Below are 17,156 nucleotides of genomic sequence, written 5' to 3' on the forward strand. Positions count from 1 at the left end.
TAAACTGACACAAGAAGAAACTGAAAATATAAATACCCGTATCTCTATTAAAGAAATTGAATTTATAATGAAAACCCTTCATCCAAAGGAAATATAGGCCCAAATGATTTCACTGGTAAATTATATCAAACATTAAGAGGAGAAATAATACTAATTCTAAATAAAGTTTCTCAGATTTCAGGATGCGAACGCTTTCCAACTCATTTTCCATGACCACCAAAATGCTGGTACCAAAATCACAAAGACACTAAAAGAAAATTACAGACCAATACTGTCATGAACAAAAGATACAAAAAATCCTCAAGAAAATATATTAAAAATCAGCAACATATAAAAAGAATACAGTATGACTAACTGGGATTTATCACAGCAATGCAATGTTGGTTCAAAATTTGAAACTCAATATAATTTACTAGTCCATTTTTACTTTTCTGTACTTTGCCCAAAGACTTGCTGGGACCACATTAAATTTTTTTTTTCACACTAAATTTTTAAGGGAAGAGTCTAAACTATTTTTAAGAGAAACAGTCTCAGTCCAGTTCAGTCGCTCAGTCGTAGCCGACTCTTTGCAACTCCATGAACAGTCTAGTGACAAATTTATCATTAATTACTCAGATCCAAGAGCTCCCCTAAACAATCAACTTCTAGCCTTCAAACACTTTAACATTTTGTTCTCATTGTATCAGAGATCAATATTCAAAACGGAACATAAAGAATATAAAAGATCCTTCATCTTTTACAGAAATAGAAAGACCATTACGCTATACAATGGTTCCCAGTAAATCAGTCTATGCCTGATCTATTTAAAAAAAAAAAACACCTAACTTTCCTAATAGTCCCCTTAATTAATGAAAAAGAAAGCCCATGGTTGCATAAAAATCTCACTATGAATTAGAAATGCATTACAGCAACATGGTGTGCACTCAAATGCACTCCAACACAGGAAACTTATGATGAGGTTTCTCAACAAAAAGAACTATACGACAGAGAAAGATCATTCTTTTAGGCATATTTAAGCACTAATTGATAAACATCATTGCTGTTGTTAATAGTATCACTTAAAAAAAAACAAAAATTAGTATCACTGATTGTCTTCAAAGTTAAAGTGGCCTAGGAAAGCAACAATTAGAGAACTACCTAAGTCAGCATGTTCTTTTCCTAGAAAATTCAAAGATACATTTTGTGTTCAAAATCTATCCTTAACTCCAAAATTCTGGTACATTTATTCCTCTTCATTATCTAACTCTACTTTTACCTCAGTTTCATTGGCTTTGTTGGTACGCCCTCAAATCCCTTATAGAAGTGGAAAGAGATAAATAAGAACATATAATACTTAGAGTTAAAGAGACAATGCTCATTTTAGAACTGAGAAATATTATATTACACTACTTTTTGAATGATAAAGGACAGATGTACCAAAAACACAGTAGCAAAAAAGGATGGACTAAGATTTCAACCAAAGGTTTAAAAGACAGTAATTTTTAATCTCTTTTCAATCAACAAATGTAATGAGTTTACTTTACCTTAATTTCTATTCTTGCTCTGTGAGGAAAAAGCTGTCCAATCATAGAAAAGTCAGTTCCTACCATGCTGATGGCTAAAAAAAACATATCTGTCTCTGTAAAAATAAAAGATTTAGAAAGACTGAGAATTAATCTTATAAATATTTCAGAGGAAAAAAATCTTACACAAGTATATAAAAGTGTTAAGTTGCTCAGTCGTGTCCGACTTTTTGCAATCCCATGGACTGTAGCTCACCAAACCCCTCTGTCTATGGGATTTCCCAGGCAAGAATACTGGAGTGGGTTGCAATTTCCTTCTCCAGGGGATCCTCCCGACCCAGGGATCCAACCTGGGTCTCCTGAATCACAGGTAGATTTTTTTTACCATCTGAGCCACCAGGGAAGCCCTACGTAAGTATATATTTCGAGTTAAAAGTAAATTTGACAATATTGAAGTTTTTATTAAAGTTCATCAAATCTTTAGTCATAGAAATATACCTATGAAAACATACACAGACAGTTCAATTTTACTGCAAGGAGCCTCATGGGTCTAAAAACACCTTCGTTAAACTTTTATATAAAAATATGGTTTAAGAAATTTGCATGTTCATACCAAAGTAGCTGGAATTTTTAAAAAGACATTCTGCCTATCTGGTCTCAAATGCCTTGAAGAAAACTTTCAGTCAGAACCAGTACATTAAAAAAAAAAAAAAAAAAAAGAACCAGTATATTGCTGCAATGTGAGCGACTAAGATGTGCTAAGTAGTACATGAAAGGAAAGTAGCTAGAAAAATACTCAGGAACAGAACTGGCCTCAAGAGAACAGGGCTGGGGAAGTCAGAAATTCATTCTGTATTATTCTGTTGTGTCTGAATTTTTTCCCAAAACAAACTGTACCATTTTTATAATAAAAAGTAAGTAAAACAAACAACAGCATGCAGTAGGTAATATATGCTTTTTTACATGTACTTTTTATCATTAAAGACTGTATTATACAATAGTGAGGTAGAATATTATTATGAGCACTAAAAATATTGGTAATTTTTCATTAAAATGATATTTGCTGTACAAGGATTTGACAATGAAGAATATTCCAGCTGAAATGATCATAAGGCTAACCCCTAAAAAGATGTCAAAAATAAAGTCAGAGGCATAGTTCTACGGTGGGGGACAGGGGAAAGGTGCCAATAAAATTAGCTACAGAAAACAACTAGCTGGTTTGCATTTTATTTATTTATTTTTTACTCAGGGAATACCTGGTATAACACAGAAACCAAGAAACAAATTCACTTCATTTCCAATAAATAATCTACATAATTTAAAATGAAAATCAGTTACCTTTATTTGACCATGGTTTAGAGTAGTAGCTTTTCCTAAAGCTGGAATATGTAGTTGTAGAACCACGCTCAAATATGGGGTCATTTTCCTCAACAACACAGGGACCTTTTGTCCTTAAAACTTCTACAGTTAAACTGAAAGAAACATTTTTAAATAGATCCACACTAAACACGTAAGGAAACAAACAGTAAATGAGATTTAATAGTTATATTCTGAAATCTACCATGCTAAAAACCACATCAAAAGTATAATACACAAAACAAAAAAGTAATATACATTTGAAGTATGCATATTTTCTAAGAATCTGCCAATTTTCATTTAAAATGTGATTGCTAGGGAGAAAAAATTAATGCCAACTTGTTTTCAAAATCCTTAATAGAAATATAAAATCTGTAAAATATCTTTAGGCCACCTAAATAACTGTTTTTTTACTGACTTCTGCATGTCTCCTACATTTAACATAGCTTATCATGCAATACCCAATAGGGGATATTGAGAAATATAAGCATTTTATATTTATATTTTATATTCCTGCACACAAAGCAGTTAAGTATGCTTTTAACAATAAAATCATCATCACAAAATAGTGGAAAACAACATGCATAAACAATTATTATTAACAGCATTATATTTTCATTTATCATAGAATTTATATCCTGTAAACCAATTTATTATTAATTAAACTGTAAGGAAACTTTCCATCTCTCTTCTTTTTTTTTTTCCTTCCTAATTTATCTTCTTTTTTAAAGAAACACACATTGGAAAGACAAGTAAGCTTCACGCTGCCAAATTTGAGAAATTTAATGTTATAACTAAGAAATTAAGCCAGAAAGTTAATTAAAAACCATAAAATATGTTTCATTGAATTTTCAACAGTTAACACCACACACCAGAATATGGTAATAGTTAATAAATATTGACATCAAGGCCAAATTAATCTTTGAAATGTATTCTTAGTTGCGGACAGCATGTGATTAGTTCAATAGCTCATTTCAACTACCAGTAAAATTAGTAAAACAATGGTAGTAGGTTAGTGGGTGGCAGGTCAGCAGTACCATCTTCTCATGTAAAGGACACAATTATAAAAAATTGCTAAAAATTATAAACAAATCTAACCCACCCTTCTATTTATAACATCTATTACGCAAATATAAATATCAGTCAAAGTGACAGTGAGAAATACGGAAATTCAATCTCGCTCATTAGACAAAACTCATTTGTTCTCAAAACCACAATCTCTCTGTCTCTTAACTTACCTTTCTTCATCCAAAATAATAGAACCATCTTCTGCCACTTTTACTCGAGGAACCAGCAAGGGCCCATCATCCAACTCTTCTTCTATTTCTTCGTTATCTTCACCATCAGGAGTAGTCTTGCTTTCTTGCCTACCAAATGTCAAGGTAGGTTAGTTCATACAGCCATCAGAGACATCCCCTGAGTACTATGAACTTCTAGAACAAACTACTGCACCTTCAACCTTCTGTTAATAGCTATTTCCCACTTTCGCTATAACCTAACTGAAAATACTATGTGTTATTGAGACCATGGCTATAAGATTTCCTCAAATTGTATCTAGCAGCATTTCATAGGAGTCTTTACTCTCTTTGAAAAGAGAAATAAATGCTCATCTATTCTATCTCAATAGAGGATTGGAGTAAACCATACAGATATTATAAAATAAAAAAATAACCCATACAGGATTAATTTCCAGATCATTTTATTACCTCTTCAGAACAATCCTTGGGGGTTAGATTTTCACACCCATTTGATGCTTGGAGAAGATAAATTACTGTTGCTCTAGACTACACAACAATAAGAGTAGACCAAGAAGCCAAACACAGTTTTCCAAATAATGGTTCCAAACTCCATACACTTTCCATTCAATTAGATTATCACTTTAAGGTCTTACTGAAAGAAGCATAACCTATAAATCTGTAAAAACAAAACCCATTTCTGGACTTCCCTACAGTGGCTAAGAATCCACCTGCCAATGCAAGGGACAGGAGTTCAATCTCTAGTCCAGGAAGATTTCACATGTCACAGAGCAGCTAAGCCCATGAGCCCCAACTACTAACCCTGCGTGCTGCAACTACTGAAGCCCGCCCGCCGAGCCTGCGCTCCACAAGAGCAGTCACCACAAAGACAAAGCCCGCACACTGCACTCAACACTAGCCCTGTTCAACTGCAACTGGAGAAGGCCCAAGGAGAGGCAAAGACCCAGGGAAGCCAAAATAATTAATTCATTAAAAAAATAAAACAATGCAGATTCTAAGAAAAAGATTAGTCATTACAGGGAATTCCCTGGCGGTCCAGTGGTTAGGACTCGGCACATTTCACTGCCCTGGCCTGTGTTCAATCTCTGGTCACAGAACTAAGATCCCACAAGCTGCGTGGTATGATCCCCCACTCCAAAAAAAAGTAATCATTACTTAAGGATTCTTACTTGAAATAATAACCAGAAAATCCCAATGTTTCTGCTATTTTTCCACAATTACAAGTCCACAATAACTTCCAGTGTCTTGGAGGGATTTCTTCTTTATTTTTGGGCCGTGCCGTGTGGCACATGGGATCTTAGTTCCTGGACGAGGGATTGAACCCACACCCCCTACAGTGGAAGCACAGGGTCTTACCCACTGGACCACCAGGCAAGTCTTTTTTGCAGACATTTCTTAGGAATAAACTAATATATATGACAGTGAAAGCTTGTATGCAAAAAGGGACTCTGTAGTGGTGTCAAAACTATACCTATTGAAGGACAGTATATACAGAATGATAAGGAAAAAAAATGGAAAGATAGAAAAAGAAAAGGCAAAAGGAGAAAATGGAAAACAAAGAAAAGAAAAGGAAACAGAAAAAAATAGGTTTGCTTGGAGAGACACAGACTAGACTAGAAAGATACATTTAAAGTGTGGTAGTTGGTGATGGACAGGGAGGCCTGGCGTGCTGCAATTCATGGGGTCACAAAGGGTCAGACACGACTGAGCGACTGAACTGAACTGAACATTTATTGCCTTCAGGAAGAAGGATTAGGTTGTAGAAAACAAAGTCAGAAAGTTTTTCTCAGTACTTTAGTTCCTTTTGAATTTTGTACCATATGAATATCATTATTCTAAAAGAAAATCCTTTTTAATTCTAAAAACTTTAAAATCATTATACTATTTATATATCTAACACACAAAGTACAAATACATAGTGTGAGGCTTCCATATTGATTTAAATCAAGCAGCTTTTATTCTTGATGTGAGTCTAAAACTTCCTATCACGTGCAATTTAACTAAAATAGGAAGAATCCTTTGTTTCATTTCTTTTTAAATGTACCCATAACAGAATATATTCAAAACAGATGAGATGCTTACTCTCGTGTTCGGACTGGTGTCGATGATTTTTCAGTTTTCTTTTCCTGCTCCAGTGAAGAACTATCAAACACAAATAAAAACATACCTTTTAATAAACAAGTAATTTACAGTTTGTCAATTCCATCTGAGGCAAGAAGCAAATAATTTTAACTTGCAATTTTTTTATGATATACCATAACACTACCACTAATGATGGTGTGGTCCTACACTCAATTTTTCACTCAGGAACTTTTGTTATCAACATAAATAATTTGTTAGGCCTTAAGAAGGAAACACTGTTCCCTCAATTCCTCAGCAAAAGCATGAAGCAAACTCGGTGGCTTGTTTCCAACTCCTAGATGTCAAACAACTCAAAATCTGTTTCCGGCCCTTCCCTCAAGTAGGCCAAAGGCCTGCTGAATGTGAAACAGGCTACACGGAAAATATGCCACTACTCCTACATTCACCTTCTACCCCATCAACACAACAATGAGCAGATTTACTATAATCTCTCTGCCTCCCCGGACTAACTTTGATCAAAGAAGTTTTGTTCTTGTAGGATTAATCAAATGTTGCTAAATTTAATTAGGAGGTAGGGTATAAAAGTTAGATCACCCCTTTAGACCACATTATAGTATGTAAGAAATATAAATGGCAATCCAGATTAGAGAAAAGCTGTTTAGTTGGTTTTTACTGCATCTTGGTAATATAACAAAGGAAATTTATCTTTAATCTCAGAGGTAAAGGTCATCATTTACCAACCCAAGAGGACAGTTATCTGAAGTAACACTAATTTTTGTTATAAAATTCTTATCCAAATGGACATCACATGTGCTAAACATTTCATCAACATGTTTTTGGAAAACTTGAACTCTAAAAGTGATACTTAAATCACTACATACTCAAAGAAAGTAAAATAGAAATAAAGATTACTTACGTCATTGGATTGCTTTCTGGTAGATAATATATGAAGTCTCTCATAGTCATTTTGGAACGATCCGGTGGCCTCTGAGTTTCATTGACGGCATACTTGTTTTTCCATTGCTTCTAGATACACAAACACACAGACATGCGCTGTTATTTGACAAAAATACAGAAGAACTTTAGGGAAGTCCCTGGCAGTCCAGCGGTTAAGATTCCGTGCTTCCTCCACTGCAGGAGACACGGTTCAATTCCTGCTGGGGGCCAAAAAAAATACATACATTTTTAATAATTTTAAAAAGAGATTTTTAGATGTATATATTTAAGTATAAGCCCATTACTACATTCATTGCAAGTGTATTATTGAGTGTATTATTCCCGTAACAATTAAGCCTGATTTTAGGAAAAATTTTATAAACTGATCAAAAAATTGTAGCACATAAAAGCTCTCGGAGCTTATTTCCTCCTAAATAAACAGTGACAGCCACTTCATACAGTTGAGATATTTGAATGAGATAGACATAAACCACAAGGAAGGACTTCCCTGGAGGGCCAGTGGTTAGGACTCCACGCTTCACTGCCCAGAGCGAGAGTTCAATCCCTAGACAGGAAACTAAGATCCAGCAAGCCTCAAGGCGTGGCCAAAAAAAAAAAAAAAGCACCAAGATAAGGGCCTTTCTCTTAGTTAAAAAGGGAGGCACTCTACAAACTAATAAAAGTTGACATTTGCTGGGCTTACTAATTGGTAGACACTAATCTAAATGTGTTTTACCCATATTAACTCATTTATGCTTCACAACCTTTCAATGCGGATGGATACTATTACCAGTCTATTTTACAAATGAGAAAACAGACATGGAAGATTACTTAAATTGTTCAACATCACATATTAATAGTAAGGGAGGACTCTAAAGTTCAGCCCTTAAGTTACATGTTTCACTACTCTGTTACATTGCACTCAGAAAAAGAATGCAGACTCTATTATAAATATACACACGTATTTCCCCCATTCATAATTTCCCATATTGTCAGTTTAGAAACGGAGAAGGCAATGGCACCCCACTCCAGTACTCTTGCCTGAAAATCCCATGGACGGAGGAGGCTGGTGGGCTGCCGTCTACGGGGTCGATAAGAGTTGGACACAACTGAGCGACTTCACTTTCACTTTTCACTTTCATGCACTGGAGAAGGAAATGGCAACCCACTCCAGTGTTCTTGCCTGGAGAATCCCAGGGATGGGGGAGCCTGGTGGGCTGCCGTCTATGGGGGTCGGACACGACTGAAGTGACTTAGCAGCAGCAGCAATTTAGAAAATATTACTAATTCATTTTGCTCAACTATACGTGCCATAATTCAAATGAATGTAACTCAATTGGACATCCTTGCAAAAAATCTCACTGAAGGATTAGTTTATAAATACATTTGTTTGTGTATCTGTATATGTGAGTGTGCAAATGTGAAACTTCTATCTGTGGCCTCCACCAAAAAGAATGAAAGATACAGATGAATAAAATACAGAAAAATTAATACAGGGGCAAAAATAGCTTATAACTCCATTGTGCTTCTCAATCATTTTTTTTTTTTTCATCTCCAATAGTGCATTTTTTTTTGTTTTTTTTTTTGTTTGTTTGTTTTGTTTTTGTTTTCAATCATTCTCTTAACAAAGGGAGATACTCTATTAATACGAGGGATCTTATTTGGTTTTGTTTCTCACATCAAAATGCTATAGATGCTTGGGACTTCCCTGGTGGTCCAGTGGCTAAGACTCTGCTCCCAAGGAAGAGGGCCTGGGGTCCCATCCCTGGTCAGGAAACTAGATCCCACATGCTACAACTCAGAGTCCACATGCCGCAACTAAAGATCCCGTAAGTTGCAGCGAAGATCAAACCGAGGTTCACCGCAGACAAATTAAAAAATTTTTTTAATGTTACAGATGCTTATTTTTCCTCCAAATGACAGTCGACTAACATAAAAACAGAAACCTAGAAGGCAACAGTCAAAATTCTGATTTTTCTATCATACCTTCTCTTTCCTCAATTCTTCTTTTAACATTTCCCTCAGTTTCTGGGCTTTGTATATTCGGTATCTGTCTGAACATGGCTGTTTCTCTTTTGTTGGAACAGGGTTTGGCTGTGGAGCTTCTTGATTAACTGTAGATAAAGGATGAGGTTCTGAAGGAACACTGACACTAGGTTTGACCAGACTAGAAGTACTTGGTATTCGCTTTCTTCTCTGTGAAACAGTAGAGGAAGGCTTACTGGATTCTTCAACATCCTTCCCATCATCAGTCTTTTCAACACTGTTATTTAAAAAGAAAAAAAAAATGGCATTATGGATCTTCTTTGAAACATTCTAGTACTAGTCTGACAAAAGTCCAAAACAGCAAAGCCTTTTGGATTATTAAAATCATAATCACTTATTAAAAATCAATGACTTAAACAGAGGTTGCAATAAGGAGAAGAACATACAATCTATGGGCTCTTACAATTAGCAAAGACCCACCCAAAAAATAGGAAATATATGATAAAAAAAAAACACATATTCCCAAAATGTCAAGCTGTATGCTTGAACTTAAACAGATCAAGACTACCGAATGAGTAATTTTGTAAATTATCAATAATCATGCATCACATGTACATTATCTCTGTGAACTTTATTAATTTAACAGCTGAAGCCCAGGAACACTGCCAACTGCAGCTGGTCTCAACACTACAGTAACTGCTATTTGTATTCCATTGTTGGGAGAAATTCTGAAAAAATTCATGTAAAAAAACTTGGAAATTACTAAGTACCAGTTTGAGATCAACAGAAGTCAGGCCAAAAAAAGGAATAAAAAATAAATTGTCACCTTCCTGTCACAACATAAAAGAAATTTATGCCATCTCACTGTTATTTAATAGGGTTGATTTTCATTGGTCCCCTCACATTTATAGTATAGAAACAGAGGTCATTATTAGCTTAACATATCTTAACTTTACTTTGTTGCCTCACCTTTAAACACCTAAAGATAGGCAACTATTCCGCATGTCCTGTGCAAGACAGTTTTTATCAGTTATCTCTAATCTCCACAATAACTCTTGAAGTGAGAGTTATCCCCACTTTGCAGATGAGTAAATTCTGCCTGAGCAAAGTCTATAAATTGTTAAAATAAGTAGAAGAATCCTGAATCCAAATGTGGTACATGATACATGCTTTTCTGTTCGGACAACAGGTTCACCATAGTTAAAGGGGCACACCCACAAATCAAAACAAGTAACCAGACTTCCTTTCCACTGACATAAATCAGCAGAATCAAAATAACACTGCTTTTCTTTTAAAAATAAGTGTTTTCAAGATTAAAAACAAAACAAAACAAAAAAACTTACCCACTTACCCCTACAATGTACTTCAAAAGGATAAAACAGTGGTAACCTAAACGCTCTAAAGAATAGTACCACGTGTCAGTTTTCCCGAAGACTGTTAGACCGGGATTCCTCCCACCACCACTTGAAGACATGGTCCTCTCCCAGAGAATCTATACCCTGTAACAAAACCCACACCTGCCACACCGTGGTCAGAGGGACCAACTGCACTTGGCAGCGTGTTCGTGGGCCTCAACTGTCAGGCTTAGTGCAAGCGAGGGAGTACTTACTTCTACGGTAAACTTTCTTTGCTCAGCTTCCAGGTGACGCGCCCAGAGAGGCAGGGGCAAATGAAAATGCTCCCCTCTGCGAGCACTTACCTGCTCTTGGGAGTCTTTTCTTGGGGCTCCGCTTCCCCGAAATCCACCGGGGGCACATCTGTGGATTCCGCCGGCTTCGGAGCAGAGGCCGCGGCAGGCTCCTGCGGCCTTGGAACCTCTTGTTCACGCTGGGAATTGGGGGCGGTGGAGGCCCTGGCGCCTGCTCCGGGCCTGACATTCGGCTTCACGCTAAGGCGTGCCCTGCGGAACATGGCGGAGCCAGGGGGCCCGGGGAGGCGGCCCCAGGGCCGCTCGCAGCCCCGAGCCCCGGCCGCTGCCCGGAGAGGGCTTTAGGAACTACGCCCTTCTCACAAAGCCACGCCACCAGCCCAGCGGCCAGCTACCGCAATTTCGCGCCCCGGCCACCGCCCGGGATCTCCCGCCGCCGCCTCTTCTTCATGACCCTGCTACACTAATAGCTAAGTTTTCTCCTATACCTTGCTCCCCCGCCCTCGGAGGGCGCCGGAACTGATTACGTCATCATCCAGCGCCGGAGAATGACGTACAGCGACCGGAGCCATGGTAACTGTCAAGCTAGGGAGCCTGGGTTACCTGGGAACCGGAAATACTGAAAGAAAGACTTGTGGCAGTGTGCTCTTCTCTCTCCAGGGGTCCTTAGGAGCCGTTCAAAAGAGAAGGAAGTAGTAAATCCCTCAGCCCACACTTTTATGGAAATTATTAAAACTGCTGGCCTTGGGACTTCCCTGATGATCCAGTGATTCCATTGCAGAGGGCACTGGTTCCATCCCTGGTTGGGCAAATAAGATCCCACCCGCCAGGTAGTGTGACCAAAAAAATTCTTTTTAAACTACTGGATATTTTTAATGAAAGTGAAGTCGCAAAGTCGTGTCCGACTCTTTGCGACCCCATGGACTGTAGCCTACCAGGCTTCTCTGTCCATGGGACTTTCCCGGCAAGGGTACTGGAGTGGGTTGCCATTTCCTTCTCCAGGGGATCTTCCCAACCCAGGAATTGAACCCGGGTCTCCCACATTGCAGGCAGATGCTTTATTCTGTGAGCCACCGGCCATTTTTAGAGGGTCCTGTAGAACACTGTCTGTTCGTCACCACGTCCTAAGGCTTAAAAATTCTAAATTGAAGGGACTGCTCTGGTGGTCCAGTGGTTAAGAATCCTTGATCCAATGCAAGGTACATGGGTCTGATCCCTAGTCCGGGAACTAAGATTCCACACGCCAAGGGGCAACTAAGCCCCTGCACCAGATCTATTGAGCCCAAACTGTAGAGCCCACAAGCTGAACTACTGAAGCCCTTGGGTCCTAGAGTCTGTGCTCAGCAACAAGAGAAACCACCACAATGAGTCCGTGCACAGTAACTAAAGTAGCCCTGCCTCACCACAACTAGAGAAAAAGCCCACCAGCTGCAACAAAGACCAGCACAGCTATATATAAATAAATAAGGTAAAAAATAAAGTTCTCAAAAAAATTCTAAATTGAGTAGAATGTAGATTAGAAATTCAAGTGTGAAGAAAGTGGTAATAGTTAATTTCCAGAAAGGGAACTGTGTTTCTGAGAAGTAAGTCATGGGAAGAACAACATTCATTGTATACCTTGTTTACTGTTAAACGTGAATATAATCTCTGTTCAAAAATTATTATAGTTAATGGGAATTCCCTGGAAGTCCAGTGGTTAGCACTCTGCACTTTCACTGCCAAGGGCCCTGGTTTCATCTCTGATCACAGAACTAAGACCCACAAACCTTGTGACACAGTCAAAAATTAAAAGAAATTTAAAAGTTACTATAGATAAACTTTGTCGATTAATGTGAGCATTCTTAATATGCTTCAAGAGGGAGCAATAGAGCAATAAGCAAGGAATACTGGGTGGGAGAAAAAAATTCAACAAGTGAACAAGATAATTTAAGAATTATTAAATGCCATGAAAGAAATTTAAAGGAAATTATGTCAGAGGTTAATGGGAGGCTGGCTTACCTTATGCAGGGTGGTTAGGGAAGTACTCTATGATGAGAGGGAAAATGTCCAGAGAACAGACTGACTCTGTAGATTGTGGGCCTGTGTTCGAACTGGTTATACAAGTCCCCTGACTCATAGGTGGAAAACAAAGACCTGACTTCCTTCTTAGAAGGAGAAGAAAATTCTATAAGAACATCTTACTACATTAAGAACAAAATGTCAAAGGAATAAAATCCTGAACTGATTAAAGAGATTGCTAGTTCATCCAGAAACAGAAAGAAAAGAGACAAGTGTTTTTAAGAGTAGGAAAACAAGGCTGAAAAATCAGAAGAGATTCCTTTAAGACTGGGAAGGAAACGAAGGTCTGATATGGTCTCCCTCCAGTACTCTGGAGAGGGAACAAGACCTCAAACACACCTAAGAGAGCTCAGTTCATTTCAGTCCAGTCGCTCAGTTGTGTCTGACTCTTTGCAACCCCATGAATCGCAGCATGCCAGGCCTCCCTGTCCATCACCAACTCCCGGAGTTCACCCAAACCCACGTCCATCGAGTCAGTGATGCCATCCAGCCATCTCATCCTTGTCGTCCCCTTCTCCTACTGCCCCCAGTCCCTCCCAGCATCAGAGTCTTTTCCAATTAGTCAACTCTTCGCATGAGGTGGCCAAAGTACTGGAGTTTCAGCTTTAGCATCATTCCTTCCAAAGAAATCCCAGGGCTGATCTCCTTCAGAATGGACTGGTTGGATCTCCTTGCAGTCCAAGGGACTCTCAAGAGTCTTCTCCAACACCACACTTCAAAAGCATCAATTCTTCGGCGCTCAGCCTTCTTCACAGTCCAACTCTCACATCCATACATGACCACTGGAAAAACCATAGCCTTGACTAGACGGACCTTTGTTGGCAAAATAATGTCTCTGATTCTTAATATGCTATCTAGGTTGGTCGTAACTTTCCTTCCAAGGAGTAAGCGTCTTTTAATTTCATGGCTGCAGTCACCATCTGCAGTGATTTTGGAGCCCAAAATAATAAAGTCTGACACTGTTTCCACTGTTTCCCCATCTATTTCCCATGAAGTGATGGAACCAGATGCCATGATCTTTGTTTTCTGAATGTTGAGCTTTAAGCCAACTTTTTCACTCTCCACTTTCACTTTCATCAAGAGGCTTTCTAGTTCCTCTTCACTTTCTGCCATAAGGGTGGTGTCATCTGCATATCTGAAGTTATTGATATTTCTCCCAGCAATCTTGATTCCAGCTTGTGCTTCTTCCAGCCCAGCATTTCTCATGATGTACTCTGCATAGAAATCAAATTAGCAGGGTGACAATATACAGCCTTGACATACTCCTTTTCCTATTTGGAACCAGTCTGTTGTTCCATGTCCAGTTCTAACTGTTGCTTTCTGACCTGCATACAAATTTCTCAAGAGGCAGGTCAGGTGGTCTGGTATTCCCATCTCTTTCAGAATTTTCCACAGATATTAAGAAGAGGTGGCAAGAATACACAGAAGAACTGTACAAAAAAGATCTTCAAGACCCAGATAATCACGATGGTGTGATCACTGACCTAGAGCCAGACATCCTGGAATGTGAAGTCAAGTAGGCCTTAGAAAGCATCAGTACGAACAAAGCTAGTGGAGGTGATGGAATTCCAGTTGAGCTATTCCAAATCCTGAAAGATGATGCTGTGAAAGTGCTGTACTCAATATGCCAGCAAATTTGGAAAACTCAGCAGTGGCCACAGGACTGGAAAAGGTCAGTTTTCATTCCAATCCCAAAGAAAGGCAATGCCAAAGAATGCTCAAACTACCGCACAATTGCACTCATCTCACACGCTAGTAAAGTAATGCTCAAAATTCTCCAAGCCAGGCTTCAGCAATATGTGAACCGTGAACTTCCTGATGTTCAAGCTGGTTTTAGAAAAGGCAGAGGAACCAGAGATCAAATTGCCAACATCTGCTGGATCACCGAAAAAGCAAGAGAGTTCCAGAAAAACATCTATTTCTGCTTTATTGACTATGCCAAAGCCTTTGACTGTATGGATCACAATAAACTGGAAAATCCTGAAAGACAGCTCAAGGACTTGACAAAAATAACCCCTGCTGAAGATATCTCAAACATCTTAGAGCTACTGCCAGAACCATACAGCTTTGGACAGCATATTCTGGTATACACTGAAGACACCAGACCTTTCCCCAAATGTTCTGTTTCACCTAAGAGTCTATGGTATTCACACAATTCTGCAGGTAAAGAAGTAAAAAATGACTAGAATTTAATTTCCTATTTGTAAAGGGATGGGACTAGAGTCAAGATTCAATTTTACTATTTAAGATAAAATCATAAGATATTTTTACATATCAAAGTTGGTATAGGCTTAACAGTATTATAATTTTAAAAGTCTCCAGGTTTGTCTGGCAGACACACATATTACTTGTATACATAGTATATATCATGTGTATCCCTGCAACTCAAAAACTATAGTTGTAGCTACAAAGAAAAAACTCAATTAGACTCTTAAGACCACACACAGAAACAACTCTACCACTTAACTTTAATCCCAAACTCCCCTCCCTTCCTCTTTAGATGATCTCTTTATCTCTATAAAGTGGCAGAAAAATCAATCTTTCCCCCTGCTCAAGTTACTGCAGAAGAGGACTCTTTAGTGGAAACAGACACCTGGCCTGTGAGGAGTACTGAGGAGGACGAGTGGGATTCAGGGACAATGGTAAGCAGGAAAGGCTCTGGGAGGTTGAAAGAATGATGACAAATATAACTAACATGTGAGTGCATTCCTGTGCTGGGCACTGAGCACTTCACATATACTCATTCGATGAGTGAAGGAGGTACAATTACCTCCCCAATTTTTAGGTAAGAAAGCTTTAATGCAATGAAATGACATTCCCAAGTTCACACACCTACTCATTGGGAAAGCTGGGCTTTCAATATCCAGACATTCCACATCCAGAACCCTCAGGTAGTTTTTATGAGGTGAAATAAAAATTGTTGAAGCTTGGTCATATATACTTAGAGGTCCATCACGGTATGTTCTATACTTTTGTATATATATGAAACCTTCCTAATTAAAAACTTAAAAAAAAAATAGGGTGATTTTAGGATGTCCAGATAAACTCTACACATTTCTCAGTTTGTAATAGAGGAATAAACAAAGAAAATAAGCACCAAGCATCCATGTCTGTTTCTAGCAATGGCAAATGCTCCACGGCTTTTATGTAAGTTTAGGTTCAGTTCAGTCGCTTAGTTGTGTCCAACTCTTTGCAACCCCATGGACTGCAACACGCCAGGCTTCCCTGTTCATCACCAACTCCCAGAGTTTACCCAAACTTATGTCCATTGAGTCGGTGATCCTCTGTCTTCCCCTTCTCTTTTCCAGCATCAGGGTCTTTTCAAATGAGTCAGTTCTTCGAATCAGGTGACCAAAGTATTAAGAGTTTCAGCTTCAACATCAGTCCTTCCAATGAACACTCAGGACTGATCTCCTTCAGAATGGACTGGTTGGATCTCCTTGCAGTCCAAGTGACAGTCAAAAGTCTTCTCCAACACCACAGTTCAAAAGCATCAATTCTTTGGTGCTCAGCTTTCTTTATAGTCCAACTCTCACATCCATACATGACTACTGGAAAAACCATAGTCTTGACTAGATGAACCTTTGTTGGCAAAGCAATGTCTCTGCTTTTTAATATGCTGTCTAGGTTGGTCATAACTTTCATTCTTGGCTATTTTGAATTCGTGATAAGACTGCATTCCCTAGCACTCTCTCCCCATCACACAACCCAAGCAACAGATCCACAGAACTCTAAAGTACTATCCACCGTGACAAGCGCACTGGGATCAAATGGGAAATGAAGAGACTTGAGAGTCCTTTTTAAATTTGAATCTCACTTCTACCAGTCCCTACTTATTAGGTCTGTGCTTCTGGTCTCAGAGTCTCAGGCTCCTCTTTCCTAAAATGAGAATTAAACCTACCTTGGGCTTGCCTGGTGGCTCAGATGGTAAAGAATCCGCCTGCAATGTTGGGAGACCTGGATTTGATCCCTGGGTTGGGAAGAACCCCTGGAGGAGGGCATGGCAACCCACTCCAGTGTTCTTGCCCGGAGAATCCCATGGCGGTCCCTGAGGTCGCAGAGTCGGACACGACTGAACAACTAAGCACAGCACAGCAGAAGCCTACCTTGGGGCTTGGTGCGTGAATAAAGAAGGAAAATATGTAAAGGGCCAACATTGCCTTTCACAATTAACCTTCAACCTGTTCTGTCCCCCTTTTCTCCGTTCGGCCTCTACAATGGGATGCGGGAAACAACAAAAAAACTAACGTTCTTTGTCGAAAAAGTTATAGATACTGTTGTGTTTACGTCTTTACCAAAAATATGGGGGCTAGTGAAGCCCCACTGCCCTGG

At 38.8% G+C, this 17,156-nt stretch overlaps 1 protein-coding gene across 1 annotated transcript in view; it reads right to left on the minus strand.

The window, feature by feature from the left end:
- BDP1 (B double prime 1, subunit of RNA polymerase III transcription initiation factor IIIB) overlaps positions 1-11,374 on the minus strand; it is an 83,741-nt gene extending 72,367 nt beyond the window's left edge. Inside the window, exons 1-7 of the mRNA XM_044932623.2 lie at positions 10,818-11,374; positions 9,119-9,395; positions 7,113-7,222; positions 6,197-6,256; positions 4,097-4,225; positions 2,841-2,974; positions 1,524-1,618 (exon numbers count right to left, since the gene is read on the minus strand). Coding sequence (XP_044788558.2) covers positions 1,524-1,618; positions 2,841-2,974; positions 4,097-4,225; positions 6,197-6,256; positions 7,113-7,222; positions 9,119-9,395; positions 10,818-11,029 — 1,017 coding nt within the window. The 5' untranslated portion in view covers positions 11,030-11,374. The remainder of the gene's footprint in view (positions 1-1,523; positions 1,619-2,840; positions 2,975-4,096; positions 4,226-6,196; positions 6,257-7,112; positions 7,223-9,118; positions 9,396-10,817) is intronic.
- Between the last annotated feature and the right edge of the window lie 5,782 nt (positions 11,375-17,156).

Source organism: Bubalus bubalis, chromosome 19, assembly GCF_019923935.1.
Source record: "Bubalus bubalis isolate 160015118507 breed Murrah chromosome 19, NDDB_SH_1, whole genome shotgun sequence".
Lineage (NCBI taxonomy): Eukaryota > Metazoa > Chordata > Mammalia > Artiodactyla > Bovidae > Bubalus > Bubalus bubalis.